The sequence below is a fragment of the Photinus pyralis genome, unplaced genomic scaffold (assembly GCF_008802855.1).
Source record: "Photinus pyralis isolate 1611_PpyrPB1 unplaced genomic scaffold, Ppyr1.3 Ppyr1.4_LG3a, whole genome shotgun sequence".
Lineage (NCBI taxonomy): Eukaryota > Metazoa > Arthropoda > Insecta > Coleoptera > Lampyridae > Photinus > Photinus pyralis.
In genome coordinates, this window is record NW_022170509.1 from 3573626 (window position 1) to 3589756 (window position 16131).

The 16131-nt window shown below is 35.5% G+C and overlaps 1 protein-coding gene across 6 annotated transcripts in view; it reads left to right on the plus strand.

Moving 5' to 3' along the window:
• The window catches only part of LOC116165960 (zinc finger protein basonuclin-2-like), a 348284-nt gene that overhangs the window by 259290 nt on the left and 72863 nt on the right, over window positions 1–16131 (plus strand). For 5 of the 6 annotated variants that reach the window (XM_031480744.1, XM_031480746.1, XM_031480747.1 and 2 more), the window contains one exon: window positions 1035–1137. In XM_031480744.1, coding sequence (XP_031336604.1) covers window positions 1035–1137 — 103 coding nt within the window. Of the gene's footprint in view, window positions 1–1034; window positions 1138–14050; window positions 14136–16131 lie in introns of those variants that run through there. The other variant, XM_031480749.1, reaches the window with a different exon arrangement.

The following is a 16131-nucleotide window of genomic DNA, read 5'->3' on the forward strand; positions in this document are numbered from 1 at the left end:
AAAAAAATGTGCAACTAGAGGAGGGAGGGGTACAGATGATTTGATGATCACTTTGTGCACATTTTGGAACAATTTTTACTTATTTCCTAAAACATAAATCTTATTTTCCCGTTACGCATTTCTACCATATTGCAAGAGCATTTATCTTGTAAAAGAGTTCACTGTCTTGAATTCAGGAATAATTAGAACAAGGACAAACGGCTTATATGTAAATCAATGACTCCTGAGACCGAAATCAGTTTCGACTTTTCGAGATAAGACCAAATTTTGAAAAATTCCTAGACGGGAAGACGAAATTACTAATTATTAATTTTATTCTTTTAAGAGCACTATTGAAGCAGGTTTTTGAAGCTATTGTGATAAGTATGAATGGAATTGAGTGAATTTAATCATTGCTGTGTAAATATGTCGGGACTAAGATCTTATTAATCGCAAGATTTTGGGTGCAGTAACTGTACAATTTAAATTCGGAGCTGCTTATTTTCCGTACGATACGCAATTAAGAAATGTTAATAGGTATAACAGTTTTGCTAACGAATTAGAGTGTAAAGCTCTTAGCCTGTTTCTTTGCCGACATCCGCTCGTACACGGATTTGATAGTGATGCGACGATATGAACGCGTTTACCCCTTTTCGGCTTAATTTTCATTTTCGGCTGTTTTTATGGAAAGTAAACGAAAGCGTTTAACATGTAGACGAAGGCAGTATCACTCGTCCCCCGTGCCGGGAATTCAATATTTACTAGGCGATAAAAATTCACGCTTCTTAAAATCCATGTTGAAAATATTCAAATTGGCCCTCTTTAAAGCCCTCTAGGGAGCCATTGAGGTTGACGCCAATTTCCCTGACATGATACAATGAGCTTGGTGCCATCGACAAAGCGTTCACCACCGGGACTTCTTATTTCTTAACTATTCCCGTGATATAAATTAATTTTCTCTTAAGCCTTATTAAGAACATCGATCATATTTGGAGTCCTTATTTATTTCTAATTAATTTTTATTTATTAATCGACGTATCTTTTTTTTGTTTCAGGCCATTAAATGTACTGTACCGAACTGCAGCTGCGATAGTTTTGTACCTGGAAAACGACATCTTCGATACTGCGAGACTTGCAAGCACGGTTGGGTTCCTCACGGTATGTTATTATTATTTTTTAATATATACGGAATATGAAATGATTTTTCGATCTTAATTAATAATGAGCTTAGTTGCCATACACCCACAGTCGCAGATCTTTACAGCGGCGAAATCTGAATTCTCTATGGATTAAATGTTCTAGACTGCCTGCTTTAAATCACGTCATCGTTTCTCATAACACCGCTTGGGGCATTTAACAGTCCTTTTAAAACGTGTCTTTTTTGAATCGCTGTAACATATAATTAACGTTTCAGTTTTGTCGCTTATTAATGTTAAGATTTGAAACCGAAGATGGGGGTACAAATTTCCTTTTCAGCTAACAGCGATCTAACGCAACTCTGATTGTAGTTGCAGATAAAAGTACGTTCATAAATAATAAGTCGCTAAAGATCAATATATACTTTCTTATCATTGCAATCTCTTTGTTTATTGGATGGTCAGCGTGTAGGAGCCTTACAAGTTATCGAATAATGAACTGTCATATTTGAGTTATCGACGGCAAGGCACCGCGCCCAGTCATACAGAATTTACATTCGTTTTGGAAACGGTTTACGAGCATCCCCGGTACCATCTATAGTCTAATGCGACCAGTTGACCACTGCTTCGGGCCACTGTCTATGCATAGGAAATGATGTCCAAGATGAAATTGTACTCTGGGGACTACCACGCTTTGATATGTATGATATACTGCATCACCTACGTATTGAATTTTTAGGTGTTTACGCTCCTTTGTATCCGCGAACTTTAAATATTTATAACCGATGCTTCGTGCTCAAAATACTGTATCAATAAGACAATTCCCCCTTACCCTAAAACCATTTTCTACCTATAACACTGACACATTTAGCTTTAATTTCGTTTTCGGTAAGGGAACCTATTCCGAAATACGTTTTATCGCTGGCTTTTAAATTATGATTTATTTTATTTTAATGTACCATACTATCATAAGTACTCTTATACTTACGAGTACACTAATAAAGGGATAAGAAGGTGAAGATGGTGAAGATTCATGAAGCAAAAATGTCATTGGTTCCTTAAAGCTCCAGATACGTAGAAAGAAATTGATAACCGGATACAGTGTATTTTATTAGATTTTAGAATAACCTCGTACTTTTAGTGAAGAGTACTCGGGGTCGGGATTCAATACTTGACAATGACTTGAAATCAAGGCAAGCTCAAGTGAAAATTACTTAAATGTCAAAGTACTTGAAATATCAAGTTGTTTGACAAGTTTTTTTATACACGTACCTATAGCACTACATCAAAATGAACACTGGAAACGATACTTTAAACAGGGATTTTCACTACATCGTCGAAAATGTTTGCACTTAATATCTTTTAATTGAACAGTTTTGTTGCATTTACATTTGGTAAAACATAGTTGAATCTCAAACAGGTCGAATCACAAGAAAAGCTCTTGCTAATACAGGGTGTTCATTTGAAAACCTAGCACACCACGGATTTATCGAAAACCACTTATTAAAGGAAAAAAAACGCCGAGACACGTCAAAAGAAGGGAGACAACTTTTTAACTAAAAAGTATTTCACCCCCTTTCACCCTCTACTCCCAGGGTCACTCCCTTAAAAATTTTAAATGACAAGTGGTATCAAGTAATAGCTTGTTTGAAAGGTCTTTCGAAGTCCTTTATTTTGACGTTTGATTTTTTAAATCGGTCGATTCGTTTTCATACTCGCAATTTTCTTAATAATAATTTATATAAACTCAGTCAGTTGGTACGACCGAGGTAATTTTAGGGGCACTTAGGTAGGAATTATTGTAATAAATCTACACTTAGCATCCCTTAAACAACGCCAATACCTATGATTTACGCGTAATTTTATTAAATAATTTATGTGTAGTGGGTACGAGCGAAACAGTTTTAGGGGCGCTTAGATAGGAATTGTTACAATAAGTCTACACTTAAGGGGCGTAATTTTATTAAGAATAATTTATAAAAATGTTTCAAAATCCACTCGTGGGTGTTGCTGCGTAACACACCTGTAAACGATGAGTGACAGGCAAATATAGACCATAGCAGCTGTCAATTAGCGAAAACCAGAAGTCTCTAGGTGGGCCAGGAGTCGAGATCTCGATGGAACAGACAGACAGACGATGGAAAATCGAGCACATATGCGCTAAAAAAGCTAGTCGCCTTTTTTTAGGTAAATGTAGTGCGAGTAGGACTATAGAGTTAAACGACGACAGAATTTATAGATGATGGCGGAAAATCTTTTTTTATTTAATGCCTCCACAATGACACAAATCATACGCACAAATGTATACCTCTGTCGTCCTGTAGTTCTAATTCACATGAAAGTTTTTTTTTGGCAAAAATTATTTCGGTTACCCTCTGGCACAACGACATTTTTTAAGCTAATAAGTTTTTTGATTGTTAGTTTTCCTCGCCTTTAGATATTTACCTATACTCATGTAGAAGAGTGAACAACCTATTTTTTAAGTGTTCTAGAATGCTCAGCCAAGATCAGTATACCTTCAATGTACTTTTTTTTCTTTCAAATTTAGTAATAATTCAAGGGCTGTGAAATACACTTTTGACTTCACTAATGTGGTACAGGTGAATTTATAATGAAATAACGGAGATTCCAAATACTTATATCAGATGATTGGAGAAAAATAGACATTTCTCTTATGATGATTACCTCCGACGCCAAGTGAATTACCAAAAAAATTTTTAAGAATAAAAGCGCTCATCGACGCTTGGTACCAGATTGCAATGATCCACCCCCATATCATCTCCCACCACCCTTTGCGAAACGTAAGAAACATAAAAAGTGTTGGAGATCCATTCGGTTTGCTGATGACACTCTTCTGTGCTCAGAAAATACAGAAGATCTGAAAGTATTAATTAAACAACTTGAAAATGGGGGAAAGGAACATGGTTAGGAGAAGCAGAAGACATGCAAGATGAAATGCTGTAGATATCTCGGAACCACTGTAACAGGAAAAGATGGAAAGAAATAAAAACGCGCATTGGAGTGGCAAAAGAAGCATTTGTTAGAAGGAAAGAATAGTGAAGTGCTTTGTGTGGAGTGTTATTTATTTTAATTAAATAAATAAATAAATAAATAATGCTTTTTAGTGGTGCCCCTGCAGAAGGTCTTAAGTTGTCCTATACTACTCCGGTATTTACCTTACGAATTTGGAAAACTGCAGGAAAACCTAATTCGGAGTAGCCGGCAGAATGCTCGAAACTGATCTAAGGAAATTCCCATCTCTGCCACAGATGAAAAATTCACCTCAAACCAGGTTCGAACACCCGACCTCCGGATTTATACCCCAACGCTCTATACCACTGAGCTATAATGCCGCTATGCTGTGTACGGATGTGAAACGTGGACAATTTTGAAAAAAGGTAAGAAAAAAATTGAAGCCATGCCGCGACGAATCCTTATTGGAATAAAGCGATCTGACAGGATTAGAAACGAACAGGTACTAGAACAAATAGCACAAGGAAGATTCTTGTATAAGACAATCTTGATGAGAAGACCATGTACTAAGAGGGAATAGGAATGATCGAAGGAGCCGTGGAAGGTACAAGGGAAAGAAGAAGATGAGTGAAGATGGTAGACGATCTGAAAGAGGATACGTGGATATGAAAAGAAAAGCAATGGATAGAGAAGAGTGGAGGCGGTAAAATGGAATCTGCATACAGTAAAAGACTAAAAAAAAGTTTACTCATTTTACACTTTTTTATCCGCACTCTCATGACATTTCCGATGAAAATTTTCATGAAAATATCTCCACCTTTTATAGTTTGGACTTTTTTAACTACGTGACTTACTTTGGTATATAAAATTTTCTTGCTATTTAGGACGCTAATGATACTACTCTTAAATAATGGTTTTAATGCCGTTCAAACTACAACTACGATGAAATAGAGCGAAGGGTGAGAATCTTGCTACTTCTTGTGCGAGTTCAAATTTGAAAAAGTAATTTATTGTGAAAAAATCAAATTAAGATTTATTATTTAATTTCATAGCGGGGCAAAGCAAGAGCGGCTTAAAATTTAAGCCTTCAAACTCGTTGTCCCCTAAATGTTTTACATTTTAATTTAATAAACAGTAACAGCACATCTCACAACATCGCGCTTTAATTTAATTCAAAGCTCGGGCCTACAATATCAGTAATATTTAATCCTTCCCTGGCGATGTCTTGATGTGTCACCGAGCTCGACGACTTCCCCCAAAACGTATGTCCCCTGTGGCTTACAAATTGTCTGGGTTGTAAATTAATCTATTAAACCCCTAGTTTATTTGAATCTGTTTTTCGTGTACAACTACCTGCATATAAATTTCCACGAGCCCATTTAATTGTATTGCCTAATCAAGATAAGATTGGAAATCCACTACAAGATTCCTTTATTTTTCATTAAGACAAGGATTACGTGTGTGGGAAATATATTACGTGACCCCTTAACCTAGTTTTTTCGCCAATGATTAAAGGTTTGCTTCTCCTAGTTTTCACATATTTCGCAGTAAAACAATTCAGTACCAGTTCAGTCGTAAGGTATTTACTGGATCGATTGTGGGTACGAGTTATGCCCAAAACATAATAATCGAAATGCATTTGAACTGCATTGAATGCTGGTGTTATTCCAATTAATTCAATTTACGGGTAGATTAGAATGCCCCAAATACGCGGTTTACTTTTAATTTTAAGTTACCTATTTATAAATGGAACATTTCACCTAGGGATGGTTCCAACGGGTTTGCCGTCCTACAGCATTTCTCAAACTATGCAGGCCTTTAAGTTTTCTGTCGAACCCAATTCTTAGCGGCCAAAAAGTATTGTCGAAGTTCTGGAGAACGCCGGTCTCTCTAGGTGTCTGCAATTTCAGCCCAATCATTTGCTATAGAGTGCGGTTTGGAATACATTGCTATACGCGGCTTAGCGGTTTATTTGTGATCCAAAATTTCAAATGACGTAATGCGCAAAACACGATTGAGTCCAACATCAAAGAACAGATTAATGCACTTTGTAAGATTTGGTTTATTATATTTTATGCTTGAGGCCATAGCTAATCACTAACTTCACTCTTAAGGGTAAACATTAATAAACTCGGAAATGTTGCCAAAAATATTTCACTTATTTATTATAATGGTTGAAATTCATAAATAATAAATATGGATAGTTTAATATGTTATGATATAAATTGTAACTCTCTTGAAAATTTTCTTAATTTGAAATGCCGAAGATTCATATATTCCGAAATAAATTATTTAGAATAATATAAACAAAGCTTAAAGTTATGTTCAGTATGTGCCAAATGCTTAACAATTGTCGTCATTCCAATCACAAGTCGGAATATTTTTAGTTTAAGTACACGTTTTAATACCATATGCCACAATTTCCTGTCAGATCTACTTGATTTCTGTTTTTAAAGTAATTGACAATTGAGCGCTGGTTTTTTAAAACATTTTTGATTTCGGTATTTGGTTTCGAATAAATATTTGACGATCCCATAAATAATTTGAAAGGCTTTAGAGGTTTACATTTACGTTTTATGGGAATGTGACATTCGCTGTGCTTGCGAACATTTCGCATTTCACATATTCCGTTTCAGAACAGTTATGACAGCGTTACTCAAAAAGCAGAAGCTAAAATGTTTAAAAAAAGCTTGGCTATTACGATGTGTTTATGGAAGGTGACATGTGTTCTAACAGTTAGCGTCGCGGCGCGTGTAAACATATCGGCGCCGGTTGCTATATGACTTGCGACGCTGTATACACGACACCTTCACGCATGTTTACATTTTACGCTTGTTTAAAATTTACTCGTTGACAAAAGAGGTAATTGCTTTCAACTTGTTTGTTTACAGGGCTACTCGTAAAAAATAATGTTAATAGGTGCCGGCGTTTGCTCGCCATTACACAGTAAACTGATGCACCTCTCCAACTATAATAACCCCTATTTTTCCTTGAACTGGAATCTCCGCCAGTAAAGTTTTATAATCCAGTGAAATCGAATTGTTTTCAAAAACAAATCAACAGTCGACTCCCTTAACGCACATCACGCAGACCTACCAATAATTAACGTGAACCCTGGGAAATAACATTATGACGGCCACAAATTGATGTATTATGATTTCAAATACTTTTTTGTCAGTTTGGGATTAAACGAGATTCAATTGAAACAAATGGTTTGATCGAAATTTATGCCTCGAAACCCATTTTACGATCACGTGAGTTAAGTATCCGGACAGTCTGTTATAAAAGCTAATTAAATGAAAGTTAAATTCCGCGCGATATTAATTATACAAAACACAATACGTTAATTTCAACAAATTATTTGTGCTTCAGTAACCTTACTTAATTTTATTCTCCGTAACGAATGATGATATCACACCTGATTAATATTTTACTTACCTACCAGTCAAATCACAAAATGAATTTTTCCTACGCCTTCGTCCTTAATTCACGTTTCTCTGTGCGCTTACCGTCAATAGTTATGCCAAGCATTCCATCCCTTTCTGGTCTTTGAGATGTTCGTGGAGAAATGTGTAGGAGATGCTATTATTTATATCGACCTTATTACAAGGGCTTTGCACATTAAATTATTTTAGTTGTCAAAATTTAGAGCACTGGCGCGGTAAAATAAGGGAAAAGTTCAGCGGGTCCTCGAGTAATCGTATACGGCCGATTTCATTTATGTAATTTTTAAAGAAAATTCGTCCTCATTTAGTACAGACATGGGACACGGCGCGTCAAATACTTTTGCTTCTTTGGCATTCAAGATATTCTCTATAAACCCTACCAACGCGAATGAAAATAACCTCCCTACGCTGATTCCATTTAAGTAGTTTTTTAAGAAAATTCGTTTTACTATAAACCTTACAAAGACTTATAAAAATAAATCCCCTTCACCATTTTTAAGGAAATTCATACTTATTTAGTATAGGCATGTACTTTGAGGGGGTGTAACTCCTGCGACCCGGCAAATATTCTTGTTTCTTTGGTTGATTATGTTCAAGATATTAACTATAAACCCTAAAAAGACGAATGAAAATATACCCTTTCGCCAATTCCATTTACCTAATTTTTTTAAGAAAATTCGCCACCTAAATGGGATTTTGAGGGGTGTAACTTCTGCGGCACATCAAATTTTTTTGTGTCTTTGGTGGAATGTGTTCAAGATATTCCCTATAAACTCTACCAACGCGAATGAAAATAAGCCCCCTACATCGATTCCATTTACGCAATTTTTAAACAAATTCTCATTTCTCATTTAGTACAGGCATGTTCTTTGGAGGGCTGTAACTGTGGCGAGTTAAATATTTTTGTTTCTTAGGTGGAATATGTTAAAGATATTCACCATAAACCCTTCGAACGCGAATAAAAATAAACTCCCTTTTCCGACTCCATTTACCCATTTTTTTTAAGGAAATTCGTACTTATTTAGTATAGACTTGTGATTTGAAGGAGTGTAACTTCTTCGACGCGTCAAATATTTTTGTTTCTTTGGTTGATTATGTTCAGGATATTCACTATAAACCCAAAAAACGCGAATGAAAATATACCACCAATTCAATTAACCTAACTTTTTAAGAGAATTCGCCACCATTTTTTTTAATATGAATTACGGCGCGTTAACTGCCGAGGTCTTTGGCGCCACTTAGTTCATTATTACAGTTTCTCAAGGAGATTCGCAGCCTTTAGGTACTGTACAAGATTACTTATGTTTTCTTTGTTTCTTATATTATCAGGTAAGTTACCAAAGATCGACTACATTTGACGTAAAGGTGCATATAGTGGACATGTACAGAAAATATGTTCAACAGTGGTAGGTACTGTACAGTTGGCACACACTGGACGCCACTATTAAGTACAGAAATGGTATTTGGAGGGGTGTAACTTCTGCGTCGCGTCAAATATTTTTGTTATTTAGATTAATTATATGTTCAAGACGTCCTACAAACGCGAGTGAAAATATACCCCCTTGCCGATTCTATTTACGTATTTTTTACAGAAAATTCGTCATACATGGAATTTGGAGGGGTGTAACTTTTGATGCGCGTCAAATATTTTTGTTTGTTTGGTTGATTATGTTCAAGATATTAACTATAAACCCTAAAAACGCGAATGAAAATATACCCCATCACCAATTCCATTTATATAATTTTTGAAGATAATTCGTCACCATTTAGTACAGAAATGAGATTTGAAGGTGTGCAAATTCTGCGGCGGGTCAAATTTTCGTGTGTCTTTAGTGCAATATTCACTATCAACCCTATAAACGCGAATGAAGATAAACTGTCTTCGCCAGTTCCATTTACGTAGTTTTTTTTAAGAAAATTCATCCTCATTTAGCACAGGCATTGGATTGCAATGGGTGTACCTTCCGCAGCGCATCAAATTTTTTGTTTCTGTGGTTGATTATGTTCAAGATATTCACTATAAACCCTACAAACTCGAATGAAAATATAGCCCCTTGCCGATTCGATTTAGGTAATTTTTTTAAGAAAATTCGTCCTCATTTAGCACAGACATGAAGTTTGAAGGGGTGTAACTTCTGCGGCGCATCAAAAAGTTTTGTTTTTCTAATTATGTTCAAGATGTTTACTATAAACCTTAAAAACGCGAATGAAAAATTCCCCCTCAACGATTCCATTTACGTAATTTTTTAAGGAAATTCGTACTTATTTAGTATAGACAAGTAATTTGAAGGGGTGTAACTTCACCGGTTCGTCAAATATTTTTGTTTCTTTGTTTGATTATGTTCAAGATATGCACTATAAACCCTAAAAAGGTGAATGAAAATATACTACCTTGCCGATTCCATTTGCGTAATTTTTTAAGGAAATTTGTACTTTAGTTAGTAGAGGCATGTACTTTAGAGCGGAATATTTTTGTTTCTTTGATTAATAATGTTCAAGACGTTCACAATGAAACACAAATGAAAATATTCCCGCTTACCGATTCCATTTCCTAACTTTTTAAGAAAATTTGCCACTATTTAGTACAGAAATAGGGTTTGGAGGGGTGTAAATTCTGCGGCGCATCAAGTATTTCTATTTCTATGAATAATTATGTTCAAGTATCCATTATAAACCTTACAAACCCGAATGAAAATAAAACTCGGATTCCATATGACGTAGGTAATCTTTTAAGGGAATTCGTACTTATCCAGTATTGCCATGTACTTTGGAGGGGAGTCACTTCTGCGGCCCGGTAAATATTTTCGTTTCTTTGCTGGAAAATGTTCAAGATATTCACTAATCACTATAAACCCTACAAACACGAATGAAAAGATACCCCCTCGCCTATTCCATTTAAGTAATTTTTTAAAGAAATTCGTAGTTGTAGTATAGACATTGTACTATGGAGGGGTCTAACTTCTACGGCCGTCAAATATTGTTTTTCGTGGAATATGTAATTCACTATAAATTCTACAAACGCAAATGAAAATATACCTCATTCGGTGATTCCATTTACGTAATTTTTTTAAGAAAATTCGTCCTCACTTGGTACAGGCATGGGATTTGCAGAGCTGTATCTTCTGCGACGCATCAAATATTTTTATTTCTCTTATTATGTTCAAGATATTTACTATAAACCCTAAAAACGCGAGTGAAAATATACCCCATCACCGCCCGATTCCATTTACGTAATTTTTTAAGGAAATTTACCCCCATTTAGTACAGACATGGGATTTGGAGGGGTGTAACTATTCCTATTTTACGTAATTTTTGATGAAAGTTCGTCCTTCTATATCTTTAAAAATTGTAGTTACAATAGGTGACAAGAAAGTTAACCACCGTAACGTTTTCGAAAACGAATTACACCGCGAGATCTTGTCAAAATTCCAAATTTGCACTTCTCTGGTCCGGGCGAACATAAAGAATCTGTCGTAAACCGACATACATTTTCAAGGTGAATTTTTAACCCTAAATTACCACCTAAGTGAAACAACTAAATTTTTAAGCTTCAACTTAATCTAGTTCTAATTTCGATGTAGAGACGAGTTATGGGGTCAGCTTAAACCATCATTCTAGGGAACACGCGATTTTATGTAAACATTTTTCTCGACGCTCATTACATGCATCTTTCGTTATTTCACGAGAAATTTTAAGGCAACGGTCCTTTTATTCTAAATAGCTTTAAAACACAATGTTATTATTATAGAAATTATAATCATACAATGTCCTTCCTTAAGGTCAAACTGGTTAGAAGACTCATGTATTTGAAGAAAGCTTTTCACGAGGCTTTTCATTGAAATTATAAACACAAATTACCCCAAACTGTTTGGATTATTAGCGGAGCGTGATGCAAATAGGCACAAAATACTCTCTTGTAGTTTCGAACACAAATTGCGCGAAAATGGAATCGTACAGTTTAATGCTTTTATTTTTCCACCTAAGCGTTGGAAAATGTTTCAATTTCCATTTTCAAATAAGACACTTCGACTGCTGGTCTTTTCGAGACTATCGTAATGACTTGATTCACCTGCCACATGAAAAATATACTAAGCTAATTCGGTTCACTGTAGCGTTTTTAGAATCGTCTACTAAATTAACGAAACATACACGGCGAGTATGCAATTTGGGAAGATTTCACACGCACATCCCTTATTTAATAGAAAAGTTCCAGAATGAACAGCGACAAAATAAATGAGTTGGGGTAGAGGTGTTCATATGCAGAAGACAATGGAGATAAGGGTGGAAAATTATGCCGGCACGAGAATTGGGCCTCTTAATAATGAAATATTGCCGCTGTATTTTGTGCATTACAGTGATTGAGGTAATGTCAGTGGTCCTTCGAGAAGGGTCATTGATTATTGAAGTCTAACTTAATTCATAACTATATGACACTAACCTAATATTAGGGATAGATGAGGAGTGAGTGTGCTGTCATTTATCAAGAACTTCCAATCGCCAATGTCGCGAGAGTAAATGATGTCATCTGTCAAGTAGAAAGCAACCGGGGCTCAGAATTCACGCATTATCTTCTGCACCATAAATAACCCTCGATAACTCTGCTACAAAATTTCGGAGACCCAAATATATTATATTTAACTGACAAACATTTTTCTAAATCCGCTGTAATATTGGCGCAATTAAGAGGAAAATTTTGCTAATTTATCGTATACCTACTGCAAAGTTCGCCTTGGCATCCTATGTGTTAAATAAAGCCAAGGTTAGCTGTAATTATTCGGTAATCAATACTCAATTCCAAAACAGATGCGTTCACCTTCGATGGGCTAATAAGGAGGTAGCAGGCAACAGCTGATTGATTTAATTTAATCCCTACACCGGTGTACTTGATAAGATTAACGTCATTGGCGTACGTTACCTACTACCGAATTTTAGAAAATCTCTTAATATAATATTCATAGCGAATCTGAAACATCATCGCAGCTTCAGCTCAGCTTTTGTTTTTAGTGGCAGTAACGACAAGCAAGTGACTCGATACGTCTTCGGACCCTTGAGGCCCAAATTGCGGCATCTTCCAATTCTGCGTCTTGATCCGCCGGGACGTCTACCTGTTCCTGATTTATCACTCGTCGAGTTCACTTCCCGCTAAACTTATCCTTTCTTACAAGGGATCCTTTATAGTTAGTTTAGATTTAGGAGTTTGCGAACGAACTACAAACATCGAACGAATTGCAACAATTACCTCGGACACATTCTTAATTTATTCTCGATTTTATATTTTAATTCGTACGATCGAGCTTTTCGGGCTGTATTCTTTTGTCTCTCATACGTTATGAACGATTTAAATTGAATCATTAATCTTTCACATTTCGGTGCGGTTTTGCATGGTTTGTCCATTATGTTGTACGTGATCGAGCCTCGGTGACGAGGATAGGGACGAAGGCCACTGTATGTACGAATATGAGGGATAAAACTAATATTCTAGAAGGGACCGGTGGTATGGAGCTTTCTTTGCATTATTTAGCTGATGTCGGTGTTTTGCAACTTGAAATGATCGCGTAGATTTCGTTTCAAATTTTGTGCTTTAAAACATATCATGTACAGGGGCGAGCAAGGGGTTAAACATTGCAAATCTTATAGATTCTATATGAAAATGAGTTATACCTTTTTTAAATCATGAGGGTTAATTAATGTCCTCATGTCATGGGTGGATTATTTTTCATAAAAAGAATTTTTCATGCGCAAATCTAACAGAATCTTTTGCCTTTACACTTCAAAAGAAATGAAAAAATACTTACTTACCTAAAGGAAAAATGAATTTGAGAATTGTTTGGGGTCAACTTTCTACATTCCAAAAGGGCGCGTTTCACAGGAATCCAATACAGAGGGGACTTTCTAGCAAAGATTTTTTTTATACACGTTCCTCTTGCGAAAATGGTTAAATTATGAACATCCGTTCTAAAAGATATTTTATCATATAAATATGTAGGACACTTACTCCAGCTGATGCACTTGTTTTGGATCGACTGAAAAATGAAAATTTCACTAAAAATCCTAGTCTGAGAGCTAGCAGAAGTGGAAAACCCCTGGGAAAAACTAACAAACAAATATAGCAAGGACTGTCTTCTCCTTTAAATTCAGAGATAATTGACTTGTCTCTTAGATTCTAGCAGACATATAATTATTTGTTGATAAAATTGTCAAAGTGACTAAAACGACGTTCATTTTACTCGCAAAAAAAACAGCGTGTAATAGACCGATGGGTCAATAATTAAATAATTATATTCTCTTCTTATGGCAATGTGTTTCTCCTACCAAATTGGTGATAAATGCAAATTTTACCTAAATTTGAACATCATGCTGACATTGTTTGGTGAAATGCTTTCTTGTTGCAGTACTGAACGAAGGAGGCTATCACTGGCCCAAGTTCGTGGAAAGGCATAGAGCCCGCCCTAGTCAAAAACAGGCACTGCACGGAGATATGAGGTATCAAGGATACTAATTTGCTGGGAGAAAATACAAAGATTACCAATTCACTAAATGTATAACTTTGACAGTCTAAATCCAAGTTGTTGTACCAGCGTAAAGCTACCGATACACTTAGGTAATTGCAATACTGTTGCGTTTCGCTTTTATGCAGTTAAGGGAGAAAGCACACTCCTCCACTACACCGAAGTGGTGTGGGATATAAGTAGAAATCTACAATGAATCCGATGAAAACCTTTCATTGCGATGGAAAGAGTTGAAAGTTTAGAGAACTGATTGCGTAGGTATCAAAATCATATGGCGAACAGTCACCGTAACGCAATGCGATATGCATTGAAATGATAATTGCTTACGATAATTAATTGGAAGTTTTGAAAGTTTTTTATTAACGCACGTAAATAATATAGATTAAATTAACTTTTGGATAAAAAACGCTTGATGGAAAGTGTAGGTATTTTTATGCCTGAGTTTACGGTTCAGCAAAATCAGCTAACAAGTCCAAAGCAGATGTTGTGATTATAAAACAGCTAAGTTGCGTAATTTACGGTTTTATAAATTAAAGCAATTTGCCGAAAATGTTCTTATGTGACAGTTAGAGTGCCGTCTCATGATTTGGCTTTTAAACTACAGTTAGCGATTAATGAAGTAGATTCAATTAAATTAGATAACTGCTACCGGTATGCCAGATTTGATGAGCTGAATCGATTCAATAACTTACGCCACTTTCGCATAGGCCCAATATGTGCACAGTGCACACGTCTATTAAGTGGAAAACCCATCAACATTACTCGAGACGTTTAATCAAACTCAAATGTAAATTTAAAGCCGGCCCATTGTAATTTAAACTGTAATTGTACAGGAAATAAATAATCAATGTTGCATGCTACGGAGTACACGGTGGTAATCTTGAATGAAATCTTCAACATATCCAAATGCAGATAAACCACTGAATTGCATTCAAAATTTGCTTCGAACTGCAGTTGAATAAGAATTATTCCTTCATGAAGAAGAATACGTCGCGAAAACTGACACGCGATCATACTAATGACTTCTATTAAATGATGTGATTGTTTAGTTACATGTGTCGTGACACTTTGTTATAAATCATTGAATCTTGTTTTTTAAATGGACTATTTCATTAGTTGTACCAAACTAATAATTACGCTTTATGTATTTCCGTCCTTTTTACATCTCTTTCGTTGATTAGTCGTACTCCTGCCGACTAATGCTCTGTACGTAATTTGAAATTAAAACGTTTTCCTTTCAGTTCTTGTACATCTAATGAGACCAATAATCGCGTCGTTAGTTACTGAAAAATTTAATTGTATGGATGTATAGAGTGGTGCTGTTATTTGTGTTATTTTTAAAAACGCAGGTGGTACAGTCCTAATACAAAGACCCGAACTGTTAACAAAATTTTAGTAAAATGCGGTTACAGTATAATAATAAATGTGTAAACAAATATAGCAAACGATCTCCTGGGTATGGCTATAGCTTGGAATTGCGTATTATATGGCTGAATTTCATGCAATTGGGTTCATACCTAATGGAGATGTCAGAAGGGCCTTCTTTTCTTGTCTACATTATGGGCCGATGTCCGAAGGAGCTTACCCAAAGAAGTGGAACGAGGCAGCTATGAACCAATCTTAAAACCCAAGAAAGTCCATTGATCCCAACTAATTATCGACCAGTTAGTTTGACGTGTTGCATAGGAATAATCCTGGTAGCGCCAATGTGCGTTATCATATGAAATAATATGAAATATAGGTTCCGATTCCGCACTGCTTAGATAGAATTATTTTTTAAAGGTTCCTATACCGGTTCCGATTTTGTGACTTCAGTAATGTTCGCTTCCGGTTCCAGTTTTGTTTCAGTTTTTAAGGATTCTTACATACATAATAATAAATAAGATTATTATTCAAAAACATAAATTATGCAAATTGAATTATGTGTAATAGAAGTTCCAATATCGATTCCAAAGTGATAATTAATGAAATTCGCGCTCGTGTTATAAATTTACATATTATTAACTTGAGTACAAGTAAGTGATAAGTAAATAGAACAGTTATACTTTCCTTAATAATTCATTTTGTACATAATTAAATCACGCAATT